The sequence below is a fragment of the Mytilus californianus genome, unplaced genomic scaffold (assembly GCF_021869535.1).
Source record: "Mytilus californianus isolate M0D057914Y unplaced genomic scaffold, xbMytCali1.0.p SCAF_15, whole genome shotgun sequence".
Classification (NCBI taxonomy): domain Eukaryota; kingdom Metazoa; phylum Mollusca; class Bivalvia; order Mytilida; family Mytilidae; genus Mytilus; species Mytilus californianus.
Window position 1 is genome coordinate 19,491,244 of NW_026262637.1, and position 25,533 is coordinate 19,516,776.

At 30.7% G+C, this 25,533-nt stretch overlaps 1 protein-coding gene across 6 annotated transcripts in view; it reads left to right on the forward strand.

Annotated features, from left to right (window-relative positions):
• LOC127725585 (cilia- and flagella-associated protein 47-like) overlaps positions 1–25,533 on the forward strand; it is a 55,687-nt gene that overhangs the window by 14,107 nt on the left and 16,047 nt on the right. For 4 of the 6 annotated variants that reach the window (XR_007993042.1, XM_052232658.1, XM_052232661.1 and 1 more), the window contains exons 19-43: positions 20–150; positions 913–1,035; positions 1,741–1,950; positions 2,442–2,510; positions 2,963–3,044; positions 5,686–5,783; positions 6,413–6,694; positions 8,054–8,068; positions 11,256–11,463; positions 12,584–12,779; positions 12,910–13,001; positions 13,321–13,450; positions 13,980–14,079; positions 14,487–14,661; positions 15,572–15,824; positions 16,096–16,317; positions 17,267–17,489; positions 17,891–18,086; positions 18,515–18,612; positions 19,212–19,328; positions 19,730–19,864; positions 20,138–20,401; positions 21,291–21,311; positions 23,178–23,451; positions 25,067–25,321. Coding sequence is in view for 5 of the 6 variants with exons in the window: in XM_052232658.1 (XP_052088618.1) it covers positions 20–150; positions 913–1,035; positions 1,741–1,950; positions 2,442–2,510; positions 2,963–3,044; positions 5,686–5,783; positions 6,413–6,694; positions 8,054–8,068; positions 11,256–11,463; positions 12,584–12,779; positions 12,910–13,001; positions 13,321–13,450; positions 13,980–14,079; positions 14,487–14,661; positions 15,572–15,824; positions 16,096–16,317; positions 17,267–17,489; positions 17,891–18,086; positions 18,515–18,612; positions 19,212–19,328; positions 19,730–19,864; positions 20,138–20,401; positions 21,291–21,311; positions 23,178–23,451; positions 25,067–25,321 (3,969 nt within the window). In the remaining variant the exon portion in view is untranslated. The remainder of the gene's footprint in view (positions 1–19; positions 151–912; positions 1,036–1,740; positions 1,951–2,441; positions 2,511–2,962; positions 3,045–5,685; positions 5,784–6,412; positions 6,695–8,053; positions 8,069–11,255; positions 11,464–12,583; positions 12,780–12,909; positions 13,002–13,320; positions 13,451–13,979; positions 14,080–14,486; positions 14,662–15,571; positions 15,825–16,095; positions 16,318–17,266; positions 17,490–17,890; positions 18,087–18,514; positions 18,613–19,211; positions 19,329–19,729; positions 19,865–20,137; positions 20,402–21,290; positions 21,312–23,177; positions 23,452–25,066; positions 25,322–25,533) is intronic. The other 2 variants (XM_052232660.1, XM_052232659.1) reach the window with 2 other exon arrangements.

Sequence of the window (25,533 nt, forward strand, 5' to 3'; positions counted from 1 at the left end):
TGTTCTTAATTTTTTAAAGGAACTGTAGATTCTTTCAAAGACTTAGACTGTGAGGTAGTATGGCATCCATCTTATTTAGCTCCAGAGGATGGGATGTTCTCCCTCAAAGTACATGGTGGTCCTACATTACAACTCAGCTGTAGGGCAGAGGTATGAAACCATTAAACTATTTTCTAAGAATCATTGGCTCAACAATTTACACATATTCCTATGAAATCATCTCCAGATTTTACACCATTTAGGCAGTGCTATATTATGATATTATATGTCTGTTAAAGGTTATCAAAATGTTTTATCAGCTGACAAAATATATGTGGAGTATTACTGTGAACACATGCATCTTATCCGTAGTTGTGTAAATTACACACATAGTCCTGTAATATCTAATAAATACTATGGATTCATTATTATTCGTTGGATACCAACTTAAGGTAGTACATAACACTACAGGGAGATAACTCTGTAAAAATCAGCCGAATGTTTTAATAACGTTCTATTGTTAAGGAAATATTAAGCTTCTCAATGATGAAAATTAGTGTTTGTCAAACTGCTATATATCCAATGATTTTTTTTCTGATAAAGTGTGTGGTTCAAATTTTTTGAAATGTTTATATTATTGTCAAAAGGTCAAAGTGAATATTTTGTTAAAGTTTTATGAAAATTAAACGAGCCAAATTAATTTTAGTCAAGGTGTTTGGTACCAACTTAAGTGGATTTCCAATTAAGGTAAAGGTAAACCATGAATTTAAATGTTCAACGCAGTACAAACTTTTAATTAGGTTAATTTTCAGACTTTGGCAAAACCAGGAAATCAAATATCCAAGAAAATGCATTTTTTTCGCAAATCAATGAAGATTGGTACCCACGAAAATAAAAGAAGCCACAGTAAATCATTTTCAAACTTTATTACAGCTTGGAACTGCCAGTGTACAGTTTGTAGAGCGGAGAATCATGTTTGGTCAAACTCCTATAAATCTGACTACAACAAGGACAGCCTTACTGGCCAACACAGGACAAACACATGCCTACTTCCAGGTAATTGTACTTTTGTTAAGACAAGATGATAATTTCAAAATCACATAAATAAATCTATAGACAAATAGAAAGAGGTTCAAGAAAATTCTCTGCTAAATTTGATGAAAACTTGATTGTTCTCAGGTAAATTTTAATTATAAAAAGAAAATATGCAATCATTATATCATGACTAAATTGAATGCATTTTAATTATTGTGTCACATGACAGCATTTAGCTAAAGCTTCAAATATGGATCACTTCTGTTGTCATCCACATTGTTGTCCTCCCTGTCACACTTTATGTAAATCTGACACTCCTTGAAAACTGCTTGACAGATTTTAAAAAAAACATGCCCAGATTTTTTAAAAGACACAAAGTTGTGTAAATGCTTCTTTTATTTTTTATCTGGGTTATTTTGGGAATTTTCAAACCAAAACATAATATTTGCTATCTCTACTTTTATTATGATAAGAAGACAGGCAAGAAACATTTTCCATGGAAGATTCACACATTAGGTATCAAGTTAAAGACTTGCTTAAATCTGGACCAAATAGAAAAACCTTTACAAAGTTAGATTACTTTTTATGTACATTTATAAATGGTACACAGTGAGCTTAAATGATTTTTGTTTGGGTGTTAATGTTTATATTTGAAGAATGTAGCTTTTTCAAATAGTATCATTTTGCTGAAAATTTAGTGTTAACATTTTTTTTTTATTTATACAGGTGATAGACTCTAACCCTTTCCCTGGCCTCACTGTTTCACCTGTTCATGGAGTGGTACCAGTAGGGGGATTTGCAGAATTGAAAGTTATGTTAACCCCACAAGCCATGGTAAAGTTTGATACAAGAGTCCAAGTGGCAATCAAACAAGGAAAGACACTAGAACTAAGAATGGGTGGCACAGTAGAGCCGCCTACTGTTGACATAGATCTGGTATGTATTGGTATGAGACATTGATATTCATAAAAAAACAGGTTTTTTTTATTGCTTGTGAACAGATGAAATAACTTGTAAAGAACAACAATAAGATGATGAAAATTAAAGAAACTGGGGGAAAAACAGGTATTAAGAATTTTTTCTAATCAAGGATGTAGTGTTACAAGACCATTGACTTCTAAGAAATATAATAAAACAAGATAATGGTTATATTAAGTAAAGTCTGGAAAGAAAATTGTTATTAAGATGGAATTTTTTTTTTTTTTTTTTGAAAGCTTACCTTATTTGCTGTAGATCTTTTATTTCAAGTTGATTGAGTTTAGTTCAATGTTAAAATATGAAATATCACGAGAGATGTAGATTCTCTAAGATTATTCATTACACTTTGAAATTCAGGATTTAATTCTTGATTATGATATGGAATATTCATGAAATTTTAACTTTATTTATTATAACTTAGAATAACAATGAACTGTTGATACTTTCAGCCAAACTTTAACTTTGGTGGTGTTTACTGTGGATCAGGATCTACTCAGTCCTTTAGATTATCAAACAGAGTAAGTAGTATGTTATGTTAAGCAAACAATTAATCAGTCAATCAATCAAGTAGGATGTTATAGTGTTGGATGTTAAATTAAAAGTTCATTTTATCAATGCTCATCTTCTGTGGCTGTAAAAATGCAAGATAGATTACAAGTCAGCTACTTGAATGAATGTAAACATACACATCAGAACTAAAAATTAAAGATTTAGATACAATTACATATTTATTTTTTATAAAAAGTATGTTCATATTTTAGTTTACAGTGCTATTGTGTCTGATATACAACAAATGGGAAAATATTCCACAACAGATTACATTTTTTTTTTTTAAAGTGATTATGGTTAAATAATGAATTTGATTCATGGAGGTATTAATGGTCATAATGTAATTCTAAGTATATTAAGTTGGCCATGTCATTAAATAGATATTATATTCATTTTTAAAGTGTTTCCTGATCTTTTTCAGGCTGTTACTAAAGCTAAGCTAGAATTTGATCTAACCAGATTTAGAGATTTCAGTCTTAGTTTCCCTGGTTACCAGACACAAGGTAAGTATTACTTACTGTCCATTATATGTTTCATTTGATGTAGTTGTTAAAATCCAGCATTTAATTCCTAAAAAGCTGGATGGTCAACCAATAGAATTTATGAAAATTACTGATATATATATATTACTGGATCATATTCATTTGGGTCAGGATGCAGTGTTCTCCCCAGGCCGATATGACGCTGCGGTACCGCAGCGCCTTCATAATATTTTTGTAGATCCCGCAGCGTCTTAATTGGCCGCTGTCCCTTAATACTTGATCCCGCAGCGTGTTAATTTTCACATTTTCATTATAAATGTTGGTTAAAATTGTCAAGTAAATGATCACCGCTGATGGGTCGGTCAGTGTTACGCAATAACTGATAATTAGTTTTACCTGAGCCACGCTTATCTCAGCCTTATCAGACTATGTTATCAGGTAATAGCGTAAGTGATCATCAAGAAGATAGATATTTTTTGAAGAAAATAAAAAATTTTAAAAACTTCAGTGCAGAAATTGAAGAAATAGATTGCAAATACATTGTATTTACGCATCGTGTGTGTGATCACTTGACCATTTATATAACGATTTTTTTCATTGGTCGAGAAGAATCTATTTAAACACGACCAATGAACGTGTTGAATACACATTGCTAAAGATATTTACGATGAAAACTATGAATGAAAGTATTATTAGTTGAAAAAATTAGAATAAAGTTTGATTAAAGATAACGAGGAGTGATTTACTTTAATAGAAAATGAAAAAATGTTGCTTGCAAGGTAAATTCGTCTGAAACTGTCATATTTTTAGAAATAAAATGATCATTGAACATCGATCGTGAATCCGTGCGTCAGGAAATATGTGACAATCAAAACGGGTACAGTATCGCCACAGCTTCTGTATAATGTCACTGGTAAATAATTTCAATGGTTTTAACTTAAACGAATTTGTAAAATTTCGTTTATATCTATCTGCCAAAGATAGTATTAAACAATAATATGCACGGAAGCGTAATGTGAAACTACGGAAACTGGTCAGCTGTTCATTTATAAAAAAAATTTGTTTTAAAAAGTTGTATACCAAATATCTTAACCATATTCGATTTTATTAATTCTGAATGAACATGTTCTCTGCAAATAACAAAGGGGTGAATTATAAGTAAAAGGTAGATGATGGAAGTAGAAGTTTTTTTCAGACCAATGACTTCTAATGAAAAGGGGAATACACCTCCGTGTACACTGTCAGTATAAGCAGATTTCATTGCTTCTCCTAATCCCAACCAAGCTCAAGTTTTAGCAATTGATAAAAGCAAGCACCATGTTTCTGGTTTCAATGACAAGTGGCTGACTGAGTTTTCATGGCTTAGAAATGTTAAAGGGGGTATAAGCAAAAGTTATTGTGAGTGGGGGTTTAATTTTTTAACCCTGAAGAGGATAAAGACAAAGTTGAGGAACAGACTGTCCAACAAAATAACACTATCTAAAAACAATATCCCTAGAAGGAGCAGAGAGTAGAGATGAATATTTATACTTTGACTTCTTTAATTGACTGAATATAAATAACTTTTGTGTTTAAAATCAATTTATTTCATATATATATTCTTGTAATTCATTAATACTCTGCATTATTAAACACATAACACAAAGCATTATAATTCATATTGCATGTCATGATTTATGACTTATTGCTTCAGATCACTCTAAAAAAAGAGTTACGCGCCCTTGAATTTTGCGCCTTAAAAAAATCCTGGGGAGAACACTGGGATGCGTAATTGATTCCCAATAGCCAGTAATGGTAATACTTTCTTCTGTAGCTCAGTCCATATTGTAAACTTGGATATGTATGATGGCTCGTTTCGAAGCTGTGACATTTTCAAATATGTGGTTAAATTTTTCGGAGTACGAAGTGAGATTCGTTTTTCCGTAAATTAGCACACCCCGAAAATCCTTTTGTGATGCGGCTCCTCGTGGTAAAAAGTCCCTTTTTTCACACAATAAGTTCTTTGAAAATTTAATATTTTGCATACATTAAATAACTCCATAGTTTTTACACATTAATTCTATGGTCCTCTACTTTCCAAATCAACTCAAATGGTTAAGCTCAGTCACTTGTTAAAAATAGAAACATGTCCAATATCACTACACAGAGTTTTTTGTTTATGCACAACTTTTGATTTCCTCAATTTGAGGCGCATTAGGGATATTGACCCATTTGAAGAAAAAAAAAACAGAAATCTAGACAATGTGTCCATAAGAACACCATGCCACATTTACATGCATGATAAATGCAAAATGTAATAAAAAGTCATTCAAGTATGACGTAACGGACATCTGACACAAGTGGACTGTAATATTCTCCCAATAACTAAAAAAAACAAGAAGATATGACATTATGGTCATGTAAAAAGAAAACCTTATTCATTATTAAATATTGACAACAGTGAGTGAAAATGCTTGGTCTTAACCATTATTTTTTTCCCATAATATTTCATAAACTTGTAATTTAAATGATTATCTTGTTATGCAAGTTCTTATATTTGCATGTCTTAATAGATTCAATACACTACTTGTAATATTTTGACAATTTTAAAATAAAATTCAAAACTTTCATATTTTTGATACGATTACATGTTTAAAATTCTTTTATGCTTTTTTTTCTCTAGAGGACTACAGTTTCCAGCTACTAAATCCAGGAATGTTTACTGTTACCATGGCACCAGAGGAAACCATTGAAGGAGAACTGATATTCATGCCAACTGAGGTATTTACCATTCTGTGTTTGTGCAACCTCTTGGTAATGTCAATCGCAGTTAAAGATGAAAAGAAACTTTCTTATTATATAGATGGAAAAGGTTTCTTAATTTGAACAGCAGCTATTAGCTAGCTTTAAGGTTGAGTAGTTGCTAAAAGTATTGAAAGTACCCTACTGTATTCTCAATTTCTACATACATACAGATCATCAGGGTAATGAATAACCAAAACCAGTTTGGGAAATCTGTACTAATTTCTTTTCTATAAGAAACTTGAAATGTACTTTATTATCTTATAATTTATGGAGGATATATAGTAAAAGCCAACTAGTTGATAAAATAGATTCATATTTATGTATATTTTTGGATTCCTCAGTTTTCCAGAAAACTTTTATGTACTGGAAAAATTGATTTATTTATACATATCTAAAAAAAAAAGGTTCACCTTCATTTAGTAGCATGGTATTGGAGAAGTATACATATTATTTCCTTGTTTACTTAATCAACAAATTGCTTATCAACAGTGCTAGAAAATATCCAGTTATGTTGAATATGATTTACATTATGAAGAGTAAATAATTATGTATTGCTTATTCAGCAAACTTTGTGTAATTTACAGCATTGTTCTATTTTTTATTAGGTGGCAGCATATGATTTTGTAATGCCTTGTATTGTCAACATGCTTGGAGCACCAACTCCAGCCCCGACACCATTCCCGCCAACACCAGCACCATCGAACAAGAACAGTTTACAACATATTATAAATCCACGACCACAACCATTTTCTGTAGCAACACCCAGTAAACATGTTATAGCTACAGCCCTCAGACAGCCACTTACCCTTTCTTCAAATAAGATTGAATTTTCATTACCATCGACTTTTGAGGATCCGTCAACTTCAACTGGTCTTGGTGTTACAAAGGTACTTAAAACAAGTTATATGTTGTTAGTTTAATAAGATTGCCTGTATTACAATAAAATTCAATAGCATTTTTTCTAAACAAATTATTATTAAACTATTTTTTCTTCAATGAATTACTATTTTATTCATTAAACCATAATATGTATAGAAAAACATTCAAGATGTAAATAGGAGAAACAAGTTAAAAAGCTTTTAAAAAAATGTTTCTAAGAACATTGATAGTTAAGATTTTCAAGTAATTTATATATACTGTAAATTCAGAAATTATTTTGAGGTTTTTATCAATGCAAATAATGTGACTACTTGAGTATTGCAATAATAAGAACTCACATGTTTTTTCATTCTTTAAAAATCATAATAATAAATGCACACAATAATTTCTGAATTTACAGTATACTTTGAATAGCCACAATGCACCAAATGATGACATTTTTATCTACATTTATCTATGATTGTTCTTTAATGTAGAAGTCACTGATATTGATGCTCAGCAAACAATAAAAGAATAATGCATGATATTGTTGGTTTTGTATAATATGGGGCTTACAGAGGTTGGAGGTTTGGTGTTTAATACATGTGGTATAAAAAGGGTTCAACTTTGTGTGGATTAGGGTTATTAATAATATTACTTAAACAAAAAGGTTGATGGGAAATAAAAACTCAAGCTTTTCAGAAAAAATAAATTCATTATGGTTAAAGAGTATTAATTTTATAATTGTACACAATTTTCTTCTTTTTTAATCATGTCATTTTAATGGTCTATCCTGAAACCATAAAGTCACTTAATGTAATCACATAAGATTCATTTAGAAAAATTGTGAGCACACAGTAACAGCTTTTATTAAATTTTACTGTTTACTCTAATTTCAATGTAGCCTGACCATGAGCCAGTTATTTTGAACAGAATCAAGAGGAAATTTTTGCAAGGGTTTTGTTTTTCCACTGATTTCCTGATTAAGCTTACATTACAAAAATATCACCTCCCGTAAATTTGATCTTCATGGAAGATCAGAATCAGGGACCAAAATAAATACATAAATTGAATTGAAAAGTCTCAGGAAATCAAAATTTTTTAACTCTGAAAAATAAACCACTATACAGTATACATCATCAGATATGAAAAAAAGATGTATATTAAATGGCTGTGAGAGAACAACATTAGATTAGCCAAAAGTTTACTTCTAGAGATGTTAATTTAGCCCATGGAATTTTTTCTTGAGAAACATTCCAACCACAATTCAGTTAATATTAGGTTTTATTATGTAGCTGACTATTGCTTTGTCTAATACACAAGCACACTATCAGAATGCAGTTGCTTTTAATTTGTAGTGTTTTAAATTTTGTTATGTTGTGTTTCAGTATAAAATAGAGAAGGTAAAAACTATTAACTATTGTCAATCACGGAGAAACTATAGCTTTATATGTGTACTAAAATTATTCTTACTAATACAGGCTAGAAAAAGTTCTTGTTTTAGGTTACTGTGGATTTGTTATTATTCGTTGGATATAAATTTTCGTTGATTTTGTAGGTATAGGGGAACCACAAATTTCAATGTTCAACGAAGTAAAAATATTCTATAGGCCTGTATACAGACCTTGCCGTATCCACAAGGAAAATACAAATTTTATGCAATCCACGAAAATTGTTACTCACGAAACAAATGAATCCACAGTATTAGGAAACATTCCATGACATTTGTTAAAGGAAAGTTACCCTTGTTGTAAGAGATTAAAATCTGCTAAGAACTTTTTTTTCTCAGAAAAATTGAGCTTGATAATTTTATCTCTACTTAATTAAACCTGCAGCTTTTTTTACAAAAATTTTCATTTAAAATTGATCAAAAAATATCTACAAATGTTTTTCCTCAATTTTTTCTTGGTAAAAATAGCAGCTGAATAAAAAATTTGGTGTCATGTTTAAAGAAATGTAGATCTTTATCTAGAATATTAAAAGATATGTATAAATGTATATCATTTAGACATTTAGGAAGTCAAAAGTCTACATACAAAAATATAAAAAAAACAAGTGAATGTTAGCTGTTGTTAGTTTAATCAGTCTCTTACTACAATCAGAACTTAGTAAACCTACTCTTAGTCAACACTAGCGGTTAGAAACACATTTTGTTTTATGTTAGTTAGAAATTTGGTTTGCAAGTAGCTAGTTGTTGTTGACTTTACTCCTTCTACAATCAGTTTTCTTTTTTTTGTCTGCATCAATTACTTCCCCTTATTGAAAGAGTTGCCTATCTCCAACCTTGTAAAATGGTCTATGGTGCATATTCTATTGATGTATATTTCATAATGAATTAATTGAAACAAACAATATTTTTTTAATAAATTCAAAAAGGTTCAAATAAAATTACAACTGCCAGCACATAAACCGGGGTAACTCTTACTAAAGGGAAGTAATTGCAGACAGTAAAACGAGATAATTATACACATGGGACATGGTTCTATTCTTTACAGTAATATTAGATGTAATTTAGTAGATATTTGTTTTATAGTTTTATTGAATAAACAAAATGGAGTAAATTATCTCCCTTTTGGATATTATAAGTTAAGTTACCACAGTTTGGAGGTAAAGTATACTTTAGATGAAATAGTCCGGCAGATTGGTGAAAAAATTGTGGGTTTGATGATAAAAGCACCAAATTTGGCTTGGTAGTAGTTCTGGGTGTTTCAAAAAATATTAGCTATGGACCCACCTTGCAATTTCAATATGGCGGCTTTTTCCAAGATGGCCGCCATAAAATATTCAAATCAGCATATATCACTTATATAAGGTCAGTTTCAAGGCCAAATTTGGCATGACAGTAGTGCGGGGTGTTTCAAAAAATATAAGCTATGGACCCACCTTGCAATTTCAATATGGCGGCTTTTTCCAAGATGGCCACCATAAAATATCAAAGGCAACAAATATCACTTATACAAGTTCAAATTTGGAATGTTAGTAGTGCTGGATGCATCGAACAATATTACATATGGTACAAAGTTGAAATTTTAAAAATGGAGGCTTTTTTCAAAGATGGGCACCATAAGATATCAAAATCAACACATATACCTTATATAAGGTTACAAAGTGTTATGTTTTGACGTAAAGTCAGTAACACTAAGTGCCCTACTGGCGTTATTCCAATATTTAATCTAGACTTACCTAGAATGAAAACTTCTCGACTCGAACAGTTTTCTTTATGACTAGGTGGAAGAGGACACAGTAATAATCTAAACAAAGATCTGAGGCTTGGCATGCCATTAGCAAGGCAGTTGCTTACCTCGGTTTTTTCTGGCCATATCTTAGCACGAGTTGTGTTACTCATTGCTAGTCAAAAATCGGTAATGAGTCGTATTTATTTATGATCTTGATCCACAGTCGAGGAAAAAGATACTAGGAATGTGGCAAGGAGAAGTGGAACATATAAATTATCGTTTGTGACTCAGATGGTACACAGTCTAACAAATCCTAGAGGTGTCATGAAAACTTTCGCATGTTTCCATTTATGGGACCTTTGATTAAATTGTCTTGCAAGCAGCATGGATGTATCATGGGAACACAATCCCTAGAACATAGTATGAACTGCAAATAACAATTCGAATAAGAAATGAATATCAGCAGAGCCTTGTCTTAGTTTAGTTCATTTTCACTTTTGGCGGCCATTTTGAAATTTTCCGCCATTTAAAAAAAAAGTTTTAAAGTTTAATACACCGCCCTGACTAACTAGAAACGTTGGATTACATTTAATATGCTTTTAAAAGATTTGATTGGAATATTATTTGCTGTAATTTATACATGGTGGTGAAATTTTGACTGACTGGCAGCCATCTTGAAAATTGCCGCCATATTGGATTTTTCAATGTGGGTCCATAGGTTAAATTGACTACCATATGTAGATCTACAATTGTGCAAAGTTTCATGCTTTTATCATCAAACCCACAATTCTTCATAAAATATGCACCAATCAGCTGGACTAAAATGGATACTATAGTCAAGAGAAATTTTCTGTCGGCAAAAATTAGGAAAAAAGATAACAAAACATTATAGGAAATTGCAATTCGAAAGAATTACAGTAAATGTAAATTGTAAAATTTTTTTTTTTTACATTTTAACTAAGGCAAGTCTGTCAGCAATATTTCTCAACTTGATTTAAAAATAAAATTAACAAGCATTAGTATATTAGTATGTTGTGGACAGGTAGATATGGATAATTAAAGATCCAATAAGACAATACAATGATGACTAATTAGTTTATATTTTGACTGCATGTAAAATGTGTTGGAAAATTAATTCTGTTCTCATCCAAACTGTAGAAAAGGTCTAAATTATGAATATGATTATAGGTTTGCTTCATTTTGTGAGATGTTAATTTTTTTTTCAAGCTATAAATGCCTGACAGAAAAAGGTGGACAGAAAATATTTAATACTAGAATGCCAAATACGTTTCTATCAGTTTTAGATGAGAATAGTAGAAATTAATTCATTAATGGTTCATGGCATTAATTTCAGACATATATTTATCGTTGATGGATAGCAGACATTGATTTTTGTTTAACCATTGTATTTCAGGGTACTGTTATGGTAAACAACAGTGATCAGCCAATAAAATGGACATTTGACCTAAGCATGCCTAATAAAGCTCTTGATCTTGGCATTTTAAAGTTTGTACACCCCTCAGGAACCCCATTTGTTGTGATGGGTGGAACAGAATCTAAAGGAATTGAAGGAACCATAGAACCAGAGAAAACTCAAGCTGTATCAATCATTTTCTGTCCAAGTATGTATGATCCTGATTTCTGTTTACAGAATAAAGCATTCATGTGACATCAGTTTACAGAATAAAGCATTCATGTGACATCTGTTTACAGAATAAAGCATTCATGTGACATCTGTTTACAGAATAAAGCATTCATGTGACATCTGTTTACAGAATAAAGCATTCATGTGATATCTGTTTACAGAATGAAGCATTCATGTGATATCTGTTTACAGAATAAAGCATTCATGTGACATCTATTTACAGAATAAAGCATTCATGTGACATCTGTTTACAGAATAAAGCATTCATGTAATATCTGTTAACAGAATAAAGCATTCATGTGACATCTATTTACAGAATAAAGCATTCATGTAATATCTGTTAACAGAATAAAGCATTCATGTGACATCTATTTACAGAATAAAGCATTCATGTAATATCTGTTAACAGAATAAAGCATTCATGTGACATCTGTTTACAGAATAATGCATAAATATAAATAAGAAGATGTGGTATGAGTGCCAATGAGACAACTCTCCAACCAAGTCACAATGTATAAAAAGTTAACAATTATGGGTCAAAGTACGGCCTTCAACACGGAGCCTTGGCTCGCACCGAACAGCATTCATGTGATACCTATTTTTCTTTTGTTGTCATTCGTATGTTTAGAAATTGTTTATGAAAGTTTTTTTGGAAAAATGTTGCTTCAGTTGAATTCCTCAAGTAAAACAGCTGAAGTCATCTGATCTTAGCTTCAAATTCTTAAGTGCTACCAGAATAATATTTTAAATGTTTAAAAAGCAGTTTCAACAATCTCATTAGAATGACTTGGTAACCACTTAAAATAAAATTGATTTGACATATGAAAGGTTTTATGCTGTCTTACTAAATCCCCTAACAATTATTAAGAAGCTCTTGATAAAGATTGAATTGAATTTTGGGTAACATTTGTAAACTTTTTACTGTTACATTGCAAGAGTCTATTTCATGCTAAAAAATTGACATTAAGGCATACTTTTAGTACTTATGTCAGTAACAATATCTTGAAACAGCTTAGTTCAGGTAGAGTCACTTTAAATTTTTAAAGCCGAAAATGATTGTCCAGTTACTTTGAATGACTTTTTGATGAAATTTGCAGAGGAGCCAGGTGTACATGAAATACTGGTACCAGTTTTAGTTAACGATGAGGAGAAGCCATACCAGTATATCCAGATATATGCTGAGATGAAGTCGCCACGTCTGTGGTTTGATCCGCTGGCTATTGTACTGACACCAGTACCATTACTGACAGAAGTATCCTCAGAATTTACTGTTTTGGCTGCTCAATATTTCAAGTAAGTGTAATGCTTAAAAAAGTAATGTAAATATTAGAAGCAATTTTTTTTAGATAATGTAAATCATTTATTTTCTGTTAAAGTCTGAAGAATTACTCTTAAGCCGATATTTATTGCTTTCTTATTTCAGAAAAAGTGGTGTAGTTGTGGAACTTCCAGAAGTAGAATGTGAAGATGGCAGCACTATCTGTCCTTTGACAGTCACATGGTTGGAGTCATCAGGTAGGTAACAATACTATATTTATACACAATTTTCCCATTCACCTGACATTAATGGCAATAAGTTTGTTTTACTAACAATGCTGTATGGTCAACTGGGAAAACTGAGACTGAATGTGGTAGAGTTTAGTAATTGGAAAGTTGTGTATTGTAAATTATTTTATTAGTAATTAATTTAATTATTAACAATTTAATGGATAATTATCAAATACCTTGGTTGAACAGAAAACAATTAACTCTTTGATAAAGTTATCTAACAAAAAGACCAACAAAAATATTTTCGTGTGACATGAATGAAATATATTTTGTTTTTATTTTGCAGAAGTGAGACCATGTAATGGAGATGAAGGACAAATGGAGCCATGTGCCTTACCATGTAAAGTGACATTCTCTAGTCCTAAACCTATATCATTCTGTGCTCCTATCAAGTTTATAGATGATGACAAGAGAGAGTAAGTAAACATGACTCATTTATCTCAATAATTCAAATTTACAGAGATTCTTGTATATTATATATAATAAAGGTACTATTAACACAAAATAAGTAAAAAAGTTTACCCTTCACCTTAATATATAGTTTTATGACATAAAAAGCATGCCTTACAAAAAAAGGGTATGAGAATTTTTTACCCTCTTGTCAATAAGATTTTTCTTTCTTCAAATTAAAAGGTAATTGAATCTCATGTCTTTTTTTTTTAAAGTTAGACCATTTTTCTTAATTTTGATCATAGAAAGAAGATCAAAGAACAAGTTTATTGGTAATTTCAGACTATAAAATGCATACAGAACTTTAATGTCTCCTAAATTTAATTTCTACAACAAATAAAATAGTAAAAAAAACATATTTATAATAATTGTATGAATAGAAGTAGATTAACCAATCCGATAGCATCCAAATGACACACACAAAAAAACGAAAACACATTGTTAACCAATTTTCTTTAAATGAATTTGTTTATATGTAAGATTCATTTTTTTCAGATTTAGGTTAAACATAACTGCTACAGCTGATAACTGCCTACTGACATGTTATCCATTCCTAGCAATACACAGAACAGACCATCAAATAGTCTGTGAACAAGTGAGTAAAATTTTATAAAATTTTATTTCAATGTATAGGGTTGTTATGAGTAATTTGTTTGGTTGTATATAAAAATAGGGAGATGCTGTATGACTTGGGGATGTTGTATTAAGTCAGTTGGCAAAAGAATGAAGACATAAGGTTTGTTGTATACAGTTTATAACATGCTGCATACATTGCAATGTTCTGTTTTTACTTTCTTCAGAGTCACTTAGGGCGAAAATAAAGAAAACTGAATGCAAATAAAAATCAGAAAATCAAACAATTTAGATAGAGCATCAGTAAACCATCGTCAATAATAATTGTATAATATTTGATAATTGAATTCTTTTATTTTGTAATCAGTTTAGATATTTTAGAGAACATAAATTATAAAAAAAAAATTTGACAACTCTGTATATTTTCAGGGAGGTTCTCCTAAAGGAAGAGCAACTTCTTTTAGAGAGGCTGTCAACAATACTGGAGAAGCAGTCATTGTACCATGTGCTTCCCCTAACCATAATAGTAGACCAAGTACCAGTGCAACTAGTTCAAATTTCCAAATCTCTTCCTCTAGTTATGAGTCATCTACTAGTGGTACAGGTAAGATATGTTTAAGATTAGTCATATGTAATAGTACCAACCAATCAAGATGTTGATATTTCATAGTTTGCATAAAATATCAAAATAAAAAGGCAGTGGACTTTCACACATACTCTTTTGAATAAAGGCTTGGAAAAAATAGTATTTTCAGAAAAATATGCATTTATCTTAAGTTCAATCAGTTTATATCAATTTTATGATAATTAATACTTTAGATAAATTTTATTAGAAAGATTTAAAAATTCAGCTTAAAGGGAAAACAGTATTTGAATTTCTTTGCATGAAGCTTTAAGCTTATTTTGCTTTTGGAATGGCAATATGGTAAGATATTGTACAAATTATTACTTTTATTTCTTTTGGTTCATGCTTTTGATTTCAGAATTGCAGTGTAATATTTTGAATTATTCATCTTAAGTTTTTATTTTATAAGTTTTTCCAATTTACTTTAAAAATCATCTAATTGTTCCTTTAAAAAATCTGTATAAAAAATTATTGCAATTTTTTGGATGGCTAGGACATACTTGCATACTTCCATCTCATACTTTTGGAGAGACTGTCTCTTGTTGCTTAGCAAGGGATATATGTTTCTTGTGGATTTTCAATAGTGTGAAGTTTAAAAACTTTTTGAGAGAAAATATATTGAGCAATGAGTTGCTTTCCTGTTATCTTATTGAGTTTACATCTTTTTAGTTAAGTAGACATATTTATGATTCCTCTTAGTATTATAAAGAAATTATTACATGTTCTGTTGAATTGTTGTTTGTAATCAGTTGTGTCTTTTATAAGTGCTGAACAAGCTCTGTAAAGCCATCAAAAATATGGTACATTAAACCAAGCTATTATATATGAAATTGTGAGAAAAAAAATTACATATCTAATAGCTATATCAAATTTATTTTAATGTGAACAGATTCTACCAATGGGGACACACCTATTAACAGAGATGGAGCCATGAACAAACCTCAGTCTGGATCAGAGTATAACCAGAGTCGTACCCAGCAGGACCTTGCCTCACGCTCACTGGGGTCAGCTATGTTCCCAGATGAGGATACAGAGGAGGGAATATTCCACATGGAAGTGTTATTAGCCAATCAGAGATGGTTTTCATCACAAGGATGGCCTGGTGGACAGTTTCCTATTGTTATACCTAATACGCTTAGATGGTATGTTTTCAATGTTAATAATTTTAATAAAAGCAATTGAAATTAATGATCTTTTTGGATATCAGATGCCTCAAGCAGTCTAATAATTACTGTCTACTTCAAGAAAGTCAAAATTTTTGTGGAGGAATATTTTTTTTCATTCTTAGGGGACTCCAAAGGAAATTTATGATTGCTCCTTCTTTTCTATTCTTATCATCATAAAAGTTCTATTAATACATATTTTCCCAAATAATCCTCCTTGGACCTAATTTTTTTATTTCTTACTTTTCAGTGGTATAAGTAGAAAACCTATTCAAGATGATATGCCAAAGAAAGCTGGAAGCTGGGACACAAACAATTTGAAGAAAGAATTTAAAACAATATATGACATGATTTCCAATCTGGCAGGGAGATCTGTACCAGGAATACCTATTAATGCAGGACTGCCATCAGATCCTGTGGAACGTGTCAAACAAGTTTACTGGCAGCACTCTACACTGCTTACATTTATCAGGTATATATAGAATAAGACTCATCTATCTCAAGCAGAGTATTAGTTGGTTGAACTGTCATTATGATACCAAGATAGTATAAATATTATTTGCATAATTTCAAATCCTTTGCTTTGATAGATTACAAGTTCTTCTGGTAGTGATTTTTTTGACAGGTTATTTTTTTGTAAATCTTGTTTACCAGATTACATTCAAAACCAATTTAAACAACACATCAGATTGAATTCACATACACAACATTTAAACTTTAGTTACAATTGACTGTTTTTTAAAAAAAAAGGAAATTATAAGAAATATCGACAACTGTTATGGTTGAACCTGTCTGTGAATGAATTGGTCCTGTTTGCACACCAGAAAGGGTCTCGAAGGCTGAGTGGTCTAAGAAGTCTAACTGCTATATCACTAGCCTGTCATCACTGAGGTTGTGAGTTTGAATACAGCGCGTGGCAGGTGTGCTCGACTCCAGTCTTAATTGACTAGGAATGTCAGTTTTCCTACCGAAGGTTGTGGTTCTCTCACGGCACTCCGGTTTCCTCCACCAATAAAAACTGACTGCCAAGAAATAGTACAAAAGTGTTGAAAGTGGCGTTTAACACCAATCAATCAATGTTTACACACCAGTTATCTCTGGTTAAAAGGTTGTCTTATCCTATAATAGATTGCAATGTTATATTTTCTTTTCTTAATAAAAAAGTTTATGTTTGCTTAAATAAAAAAAATGACTGACTAGAATCATTGATAAAATATAATGTTGAAGGTTATTATTGTGATTTTGTTTTTGTTGTCAGATACTGTTTCTTTTTCTTCTAATATTATGTACCTTAATCCATAATCAGGGTATAATGGTTAAACAATAAATATCATGGGTGGAATCTGGAAATTAATTACACATGTAGAATATTTTATTGTGTTTTCCATATAGCTTATTAATTTGCAAAACTACTATTTTAGGTGTCAAGGAGCATGCATTGCTTCAATTAACCCAGAATACCTCATGGAGCCTCGTGATTACCATTTATGGAAACAAATGCAGAAGCAGATGAAACAAGATCTTTTAAAACAAGGGGACTATGAAGGGGCTAATGCCCTTAACATTGAAGAGGAACTTGAGGATGATGTGTTTGAAGCCGTTTCTAAGAGAGCATGGACTGATATACTTCTACAGTTATATAAGGTAGAAAATAACTTGTATAGTTGTGTGGTTAAAAAATGCTTGGAATTTTGAAGGGAAAATATGTTAATTCATTAGGCAAATTTACTTTAAGAATTGCAATTTTGATAGTAAATTTAACCTAGAAAGATGTAATGTCCAGTGTAAGACTGAATAACAAAATGAGCTCATCGAAGAGAGAAACAGTTCTATCTATTACTCCAAAGCATTAAAGTTAAGTTATATTCCTTCAAGAGAAACCAAAACTAAAGTTACTGCAAGAATAGAAAAAATGAAAACATTTAGTATTGCAGTATTAGATTAATCAAAATATCAGATTTTAAGGATTCTTGTAATCTTGAATAGTGTAAATTAGAAGTATAAGATTTAGACAGTAAACTTTAAGAAAAGAATTTGCATTTCAGACATTGGTCTTAGCCAAAGTTACACCTAGGACTTTAAAGAACACATCTTCACCAGACAAATCACTAGAGATCCCAGATATAAACCCTGATCCTCTAAGTAGTAACATCTACAGTGTGGCAGAGAGAATCCTGCTGTCTTGGTTAAATCATCATTATGAACATTACAGGGAAAGAATCTGGAACAATTCCCCTAAAGGTCAGTTAATGAGAGAAGAAAAGTGAGGGGGTAAAAGCATGAGGATCACCATATACTCTTGCCCTTTTCATTATGGATTTATAGATTATCAATGGTTTTTCAAACAAGAGGGTGTTTCTCAGCTACAATCTCTTCGAAGGGTAAAAGACCATTGATAATCTGTTTATAACTGTTTTCCTAGGTAAAGTCAATGACGTAGGCTCATGACATCATACATAGCTTTCTACTTGACTGAGAAAAACCCATATCACTCAGTAGCATGAGATGAAAAATTATCACAAGTTGACTGATGATCAGAAGTTTTACTGATATTTTTTTTATAATAAAGCAATAAATTCTCTTAGATAAGAATGTTTTCCTTATGGACATATTGAATGTTTTTTAAATTTTTTCAGTTGGACATATTATATATTTGTGATTTTTTTCAGGTGGAATACCCCCATCTAGGTGGATTGTAAACTATGATATAGACATATTAGATGGATTAGTATTGGGTGCAGTGTTAGGAGCACACATGCCATTCCTGGTAAGTTTCTTTTATGTTCTTGTGTACTATGTATGTTTAAATGGAAAAGCCCTTAATATTTAATAGCTTTTGTCCAGAGAATACTTTCATCAGAAATGGATGTTTACTTAGTTGTTTGATGAACTCTGAGAAATGAGGAACACAAGCTATTGCAAAACAAGGACTGCATCATTGTGAATTCATCTCGTCTTCAAATATCTCTGGAATGGGTCAATATGCACTATTGATTTCAGGTGGGCGTGAATAGTAGCATTTTCTTTAATCCCTTTGTCCATATCTTAAATTTAGGTATGTATGAAGGCTTGTTACAAAGCTGAGAAATTTTAAATATTCTATTTGATTTTTGGGTTACTCTGGAAATTCAGTTCTTTGCAAATGTTTATTCTATGGTATCTGCACATTAAACTGCACACATGATTAAGTTCAGTTCATTTATCAAAATAGCAACATGTCCAATATCATGGCAGAGAGATTTTTGTTTATAAATCATAACAATATGTTCCTCCATTTGATCCCCATTATGACTATCAACCTTATTATCAGTCTGTAATTATATTTTCAAATTTACTTAATTGAGTATGTTTATTATCTTTTTTCAGATAAAGACACACTTACAAGATATGTACACACATCCTGCTACAGCTGAACAGTGTCTACATAATGCTTTGAAGATCACTAATGCCATGAGATATGCTGGAATAGATTATGATATCCAGGTAGGTTCTGCATTATTTGTGCAATCTCCATCACAATTTCTTTTCAATATTAGTTACATATTTTTTAAGAGAATTGGAGAAATGGCGTGGAGGATGTAGAATGATACAATCATTTTCCCCATTTGGTATAGAAATAGCCAACACCAATTTTAGAAATAAAACGATACCAAACTTGTAAATTTTACATGTAACAAGTTATGAGAATTCTTAAATGTCTCTAATATAAAAGTCTTTAATTGAGATCCTTGTATATGATAAATAAAGTTTTGTGAAAAAGTTCATCATTAAGTATTTACTAATGTTTGTTCTCACAAACTAAGAATAATTTAAACGTATGTATTGTCATTGCAATTCTATTTTTCTATGCTTCACTTTATCTCTTGTATATTTATTTATTTTAGGCAATAGATATAACTGATCCCAATCCTATTTCCTTGTTGATGTTATGTGTACATTTATACCAGAGACTACCGATGTATATTCCAAAAGCCACATTGGACTTTACTGGACAACTCCACACATCTGTTTGTAGACAGGTGAGGCATTTATGAATTATCTCCCCCTTCTAGAACACGGCAATTTTCCTATTGTTTTTTAGGATATGAAAACATAACTTGAAATGTCTCTTATATGAAATAAAAGAGATGAAGGATTATATATGTCATTGAGAAAGGATACCAGTAACACAACAAAATATTTAAAGTGTTGAAACAAATGCATTTAAAAAAGTAACATTGCAGTCAACTTATAACTGAATTTAAAATTTTAAAATCACTTTTTTCAACATGACCATTGTTTATACTTATCAGGTGAAACTGAGTAACCCAAGTGGCAAGCCTTTAGTTTACCAAATCCTGATAGCTGGACTTGATGCCAGAGATTTTAGAGTTCCAAAAGGAGATACTGTTTCCATAGCACCTAGATCATCTCTACATCTTAATGTGGAATTTACTAGCAGGTTTTTGAGACCAGCAGAAGCCATTTTGGTTTTGGTTGGCAGACGGCATGGATCAGCTGTTGGTTCAACATTGACCTTTAACCTTAGAACTCAAATAGATAACATAGTGCCAAAGGTAGGTTTTTCATAAGTTAGGATATAACCTATAATTTTCTTTGAATCATTTTGCACAATCTTTAGTGATTCTTTCAGTCGATTTTTATTCCAAACTTAGTAACACATACATAAATCAGTGGATTTTAATTTTACAATTTTTATTTTCAGATTTTGTTATAACTTTTTCTTTTTATGCACATCATACAAACATACAATCATCAATTTGTAATTCTGCTTTATTTTTTCTTAATATTTATTTACAGTAGCTTCTTTCAAAAATGCATGTGCACTTTTCTGGGTTGTATTTATATAACATGTATTTAAAACATTACTAAGCTGTTGTGTAAGCATCTTAAAAAGACATTCACATAATTTCAAGTAAAATTTTATGAGGGAGAAGACATTTTAAACCTAAGATTGATCTCAAACAAAAATTTGATTGAGCTAAAAAAATGTATATTACTTTGCTTTTTTGTATAATAATTCTGCAACACTTCAAACTTCAATTGATCTCAAACAAAAATTTGATTGAGCTAAAAAAATGTATATTACTTTGCTTTTTTGTATAATAATTCTGCAACACTTCAAACTTCAGTTTCAAGTGTAAAAACATGAAAAAAAGGTTTGATTTTCAATTTCTAGGAGTTTCAGAATACTATGCCATAAGTTTGTAATCTTGGCCATAAATTTGTCATTTGGAGTCAAAATCAACATTACAAAAGCTGTTTAATTTAAATTCTTAAATAAATTAATGTTAATATTTTCAAAACTCATAAATTCTGTACCAATTCTGTGTAGGTTATTTGTACACTTGACTGAATAGTACTTAATATTTTTTTTACAAATATAGATATAGGTTTGGATATATATACATATTTATCATGTTTGCTGTTCTAACTTGTTTTCAGAGTCAAAATGAATTTGATGAGGTAACAATGTTTGAACTAATGATGTCATCAGATGAAACATTCATTGAAAATTCTTGTTAATTATATTGAAAAAAACCCACAAAATACCATTTTATTTTAAATTTAAACAAATCAAATTAAATTTGAAAAAAAGACCCTTATTTTGTCACAGATTTTGTTTCATTGAATGTTTCATACACAAACAGTTACCCTGTTATGATTTTAAATGAAACTGGTGTTACATTTAGCAAGTGAAGTACTCAGACTTCTTGTTAAAAAAAATGTTTGTTGACACGAGTGTTATGTGCTGTCCATTGAATGCATGGTTCACTTGTTGCTAACTGGGATACAAAAATCCCCTGTTAATATATTGTGGATTCATTTATTTTCATAGGTACCAATTTTTGTGGATTGAGGGAAAATTGTATTTTTGTGGAAACTTGATTTCTTGGAATTAACAAATTCTACATATAAGCCAATGAAAAATTAATATTTTGTTGAGAACTTAAACTTTTGGTTTACCTTTACCGTCTAAATCCACAAAAATTAGGACCCTACAAATAATCATGAACCCACAGTATTATATAATTTTAGAAGTTCACGAAATTTTAGATATCTTGAAATAAAGCATTTGTGAATATATTTGTTAATTGTACTTTTATACTTTTCTGCATCTGTAACACCAGATAATTGTTATTGGTTATCAGATAAGTAAGGATGAAACTGCTTCGGTTGATTTGAGCTACAGAAAAGGGATGGAAAGCTTTTACAAAGTTTTGGGGATATGTTTAACTCTTATCACCGCCCATCGACTAATTCAGCATGTGGTAAAAAGAACCCCAATACCCTTACACTAATTGGCATGTGGCAAAGAAAAACCCATAAATGTTTATAACAAAACTGTACTTATACATCCTTAACATATGTCATTAATTGATTAGCATGAATTGTAATGTTTCAGTGACAGGTTAAGAACCAACTTTTTTTATTATTTTTTTTCCTGAATTAACAGGAATTCACATATGTATCAAGTGGCACACAATCAAGCAAGAGAAATTAATAAGCATTATATCGTATAATTAACAGTATAAAATATATTTTCATTGATAATAATAATAGTAATAATAATGCAAGATATATATACAAACATATATAATACATAAATATACATATTGAATTTTGACCAGTGACCAAAACCCAGGGTCTTCAGCACAAGTTGTATTCTTCTGAACTGATATTTTTTATATTTCTAAAATTCAATTTTCTTTCATATCGATATGGGGCTTTTTATCTTGCATCTTTTACCTATAGATAAAAATCTTTGTAGGTAAAATGACTTAATGTTAAATAAAATTTTATTCATAATTCTCTTTATTTTGAAATTGAGTAGAATTTCTCAGATGGTGCAAATATATATATATACCAGTAATACAATATTATATCCTCACAATAAATGCTCTATGGTTTCTGGCTCCTCCTTAAAATGTACCTAAAGTACAGTCTCCAAGGTTCATAGTGTTTGTACCTTAAATAGGATGAACAATTTTGTACTTAAACCAACACTATTTTGAAAGTAGAAGCACTTCATACAAAAAATGTTTGCATGATCAATGCGTTTACAACCCCATGAAATTACAAAAAGAAGCATTCAATTTTATATTTACATTTATATGCTACAAAACCAGAAATATCAAGCTTTTTGTTTGTTTTCCAATGCATTGTTGGGATGTTGTCTTGGGAAGCACATGCAGTCATGAATGTTGCATTTTATTGAGAAATAAAATATAATTTTGGAATGCCTTGCAATTGTAGTCAGCCAATGAAAAGTACTGATTCCTATTTAACATACATGTTATGTAATTATATTCCAATGTCTTGTAATTTCAGCATATAATTAAATGTGAATCCCCGTGTTATGAACTAGAGAGAATACAGTTAACTATAACCAATCCCTTTAACGAAGGCGGAGACTTTAGGATAGTCTTAGTAGAGGCTAGTACAGACCTTCTAGACCCCACAAAGCATGCAACACTGATGAAATCAAAAGAACGTAGAAAGAGAAAGATCAGGGCCAAAATAGACCATGGACAGAAGAGACCAGAGACCCCACCTACTCCTCCCCCTGTCAGACCTATAGAGGGCACAGAAATCAAACTTAAAGGTATTGTAAAATACTTAGATATAACAGGATGATATTTTCAGAAATGATGACATAATTAATAAACAAACTTTGAAGTCATACATTACTGTGGATTCATTTATTTTTGTGGGTTACCCGGTATCAATTTTAGTGGATAGAGAAAAAAGACGTTTCGTGGTATGTGTAAATTCCTGGATCGCTGATTACAAAAAAAAATTAAAAAATTCAGATACGTAATTCGTGGATTTCTTTTTGATTTAGGAGATCTTATAACCTCCTTGGTTTGATCAATAATAAAACAAATAAAAAAGAAGGAACTCATTGAAAAAGTTTTGAATTGTCAAAATCCTCGCTTGGTCATTCTAGGTTAAAGTGTTCATTGAAAACTTCTATTACAATAATGGACAGAGACAACTAATTATTTGCTTGTTTTACAATTTATCAATTCTTGTTGGAATTTTATAAGGCATTCAAAACTCTATGATTGAAAGCTCATTTCTCTAATCACGACATAATAAACAGTCATATAAGTAAAAGGTGTGAAAATAAGTGTTCCTGTCATAAACAATATTACCTATGGGCAATATCCCCGTACTTAATTTATTGATATTTAATCACCAGTAAACCAAACTATGACACGGTAATTAACAACTTGCAGTTATTTTCCATGAACAGTTTCAATCAATTTTAAAAAGTAAATTATCACTGATATTGGATATATTTATTATTGATTTAATCATCAAAATACTTGTATCTTCTTTCAATAAAAACATGTGTTATGTTACAATGTTTATCGCTAATCAACACTATACTCTATACTAGAACTGCATAACATAACCGGAAATAAACATCTGACTCCATACACATTTCTCGGGATTATTCTTCGTTGAATTCTTAAATTCATGGTTCGGTGACCCACGAAACCCATGAAAATTGGTATACCACGAATAAAAATGTATCCACAGTATTCATTTATTTTTAGACATATTTCTTTGAAAAACTACAGACAATAGAACAGACTATATGTGGTTTGAGAAAGAATTATATGTGATTGTTCATAATATGTCTCTTATCAAAACTAGGAAAAATTGTATTTCTTATAGCATATAATCAGTTCAGCACAGGATCTACTCAAGTTATAATTCCACTGATGACATTTTGAAGTATTTGATATTCTGATTTCATTTTACTGATATGTTGATTCAGATTCTCTCAATTTTAGCCGATTTATACCTACCCCAGCCTGTTGATTATTTTTTATAATCAATGTGTGGTTTGTTGATTTCAGTTCTTCATTGCTCGAAATTAAATTATGATGTTGAATTTTGGCTTTCCACAGAATTTGCTATCGTGACGTTGAAAAAAAGGTGACCTAATGACCTCACATAAAAAGAACACATCTTTTTGAAGATAATTGAAAAGGAAGATAAAGTTTGCCAACATATCATCTAATAATCGATAGGTTATTTCCCCACTTTCGACTGTTAAATTTTAAATATTTAAAAACAGCTCAGCAAGCCTCACATTTAAATTAGAAAATTTATCTGTCACAAGTGGAGAAATTGAGTATCACACTTGATGCAGTGATATAATCTTTATTTATCAGTGTATTTTGTATTATATATTTGTATTACAGAGGACCCACCAATGATGAGTGCTTTCTTCAGTCCAATATCTAGTGTTAACATCGGACCACAGGAAACAAAAACTATAGAGATACACTTCCTGCCATTCAGTGTTGGAGATAGACAATGTTCTGTCATATTTCTGAATGAAAACATTGGAGAATTCCTGTATTCTATTGAGGCCAAGTCTACCATGCCATTACCAGCTCCTATTCCTTTTGTTAGATCACAGTACAGCGTCAGAATAAGTAGTGCTGCAGCTGCTGGTGAGTTATTTTGATCATAAGTCCAATAAAAGCAGACAACACAATGGTTAAAAAAAAAATCAACTATGAAACCACTTTATCCCATTGACTATAATATATATCCACTCTCAATAATAAAATTCTCAAATATTAGATCTCATGTGGATAAATATTGTAATTAACTGGGTGGTATGGTAGAATCTATATTTACATAAAGTATTTAAACCTTACAT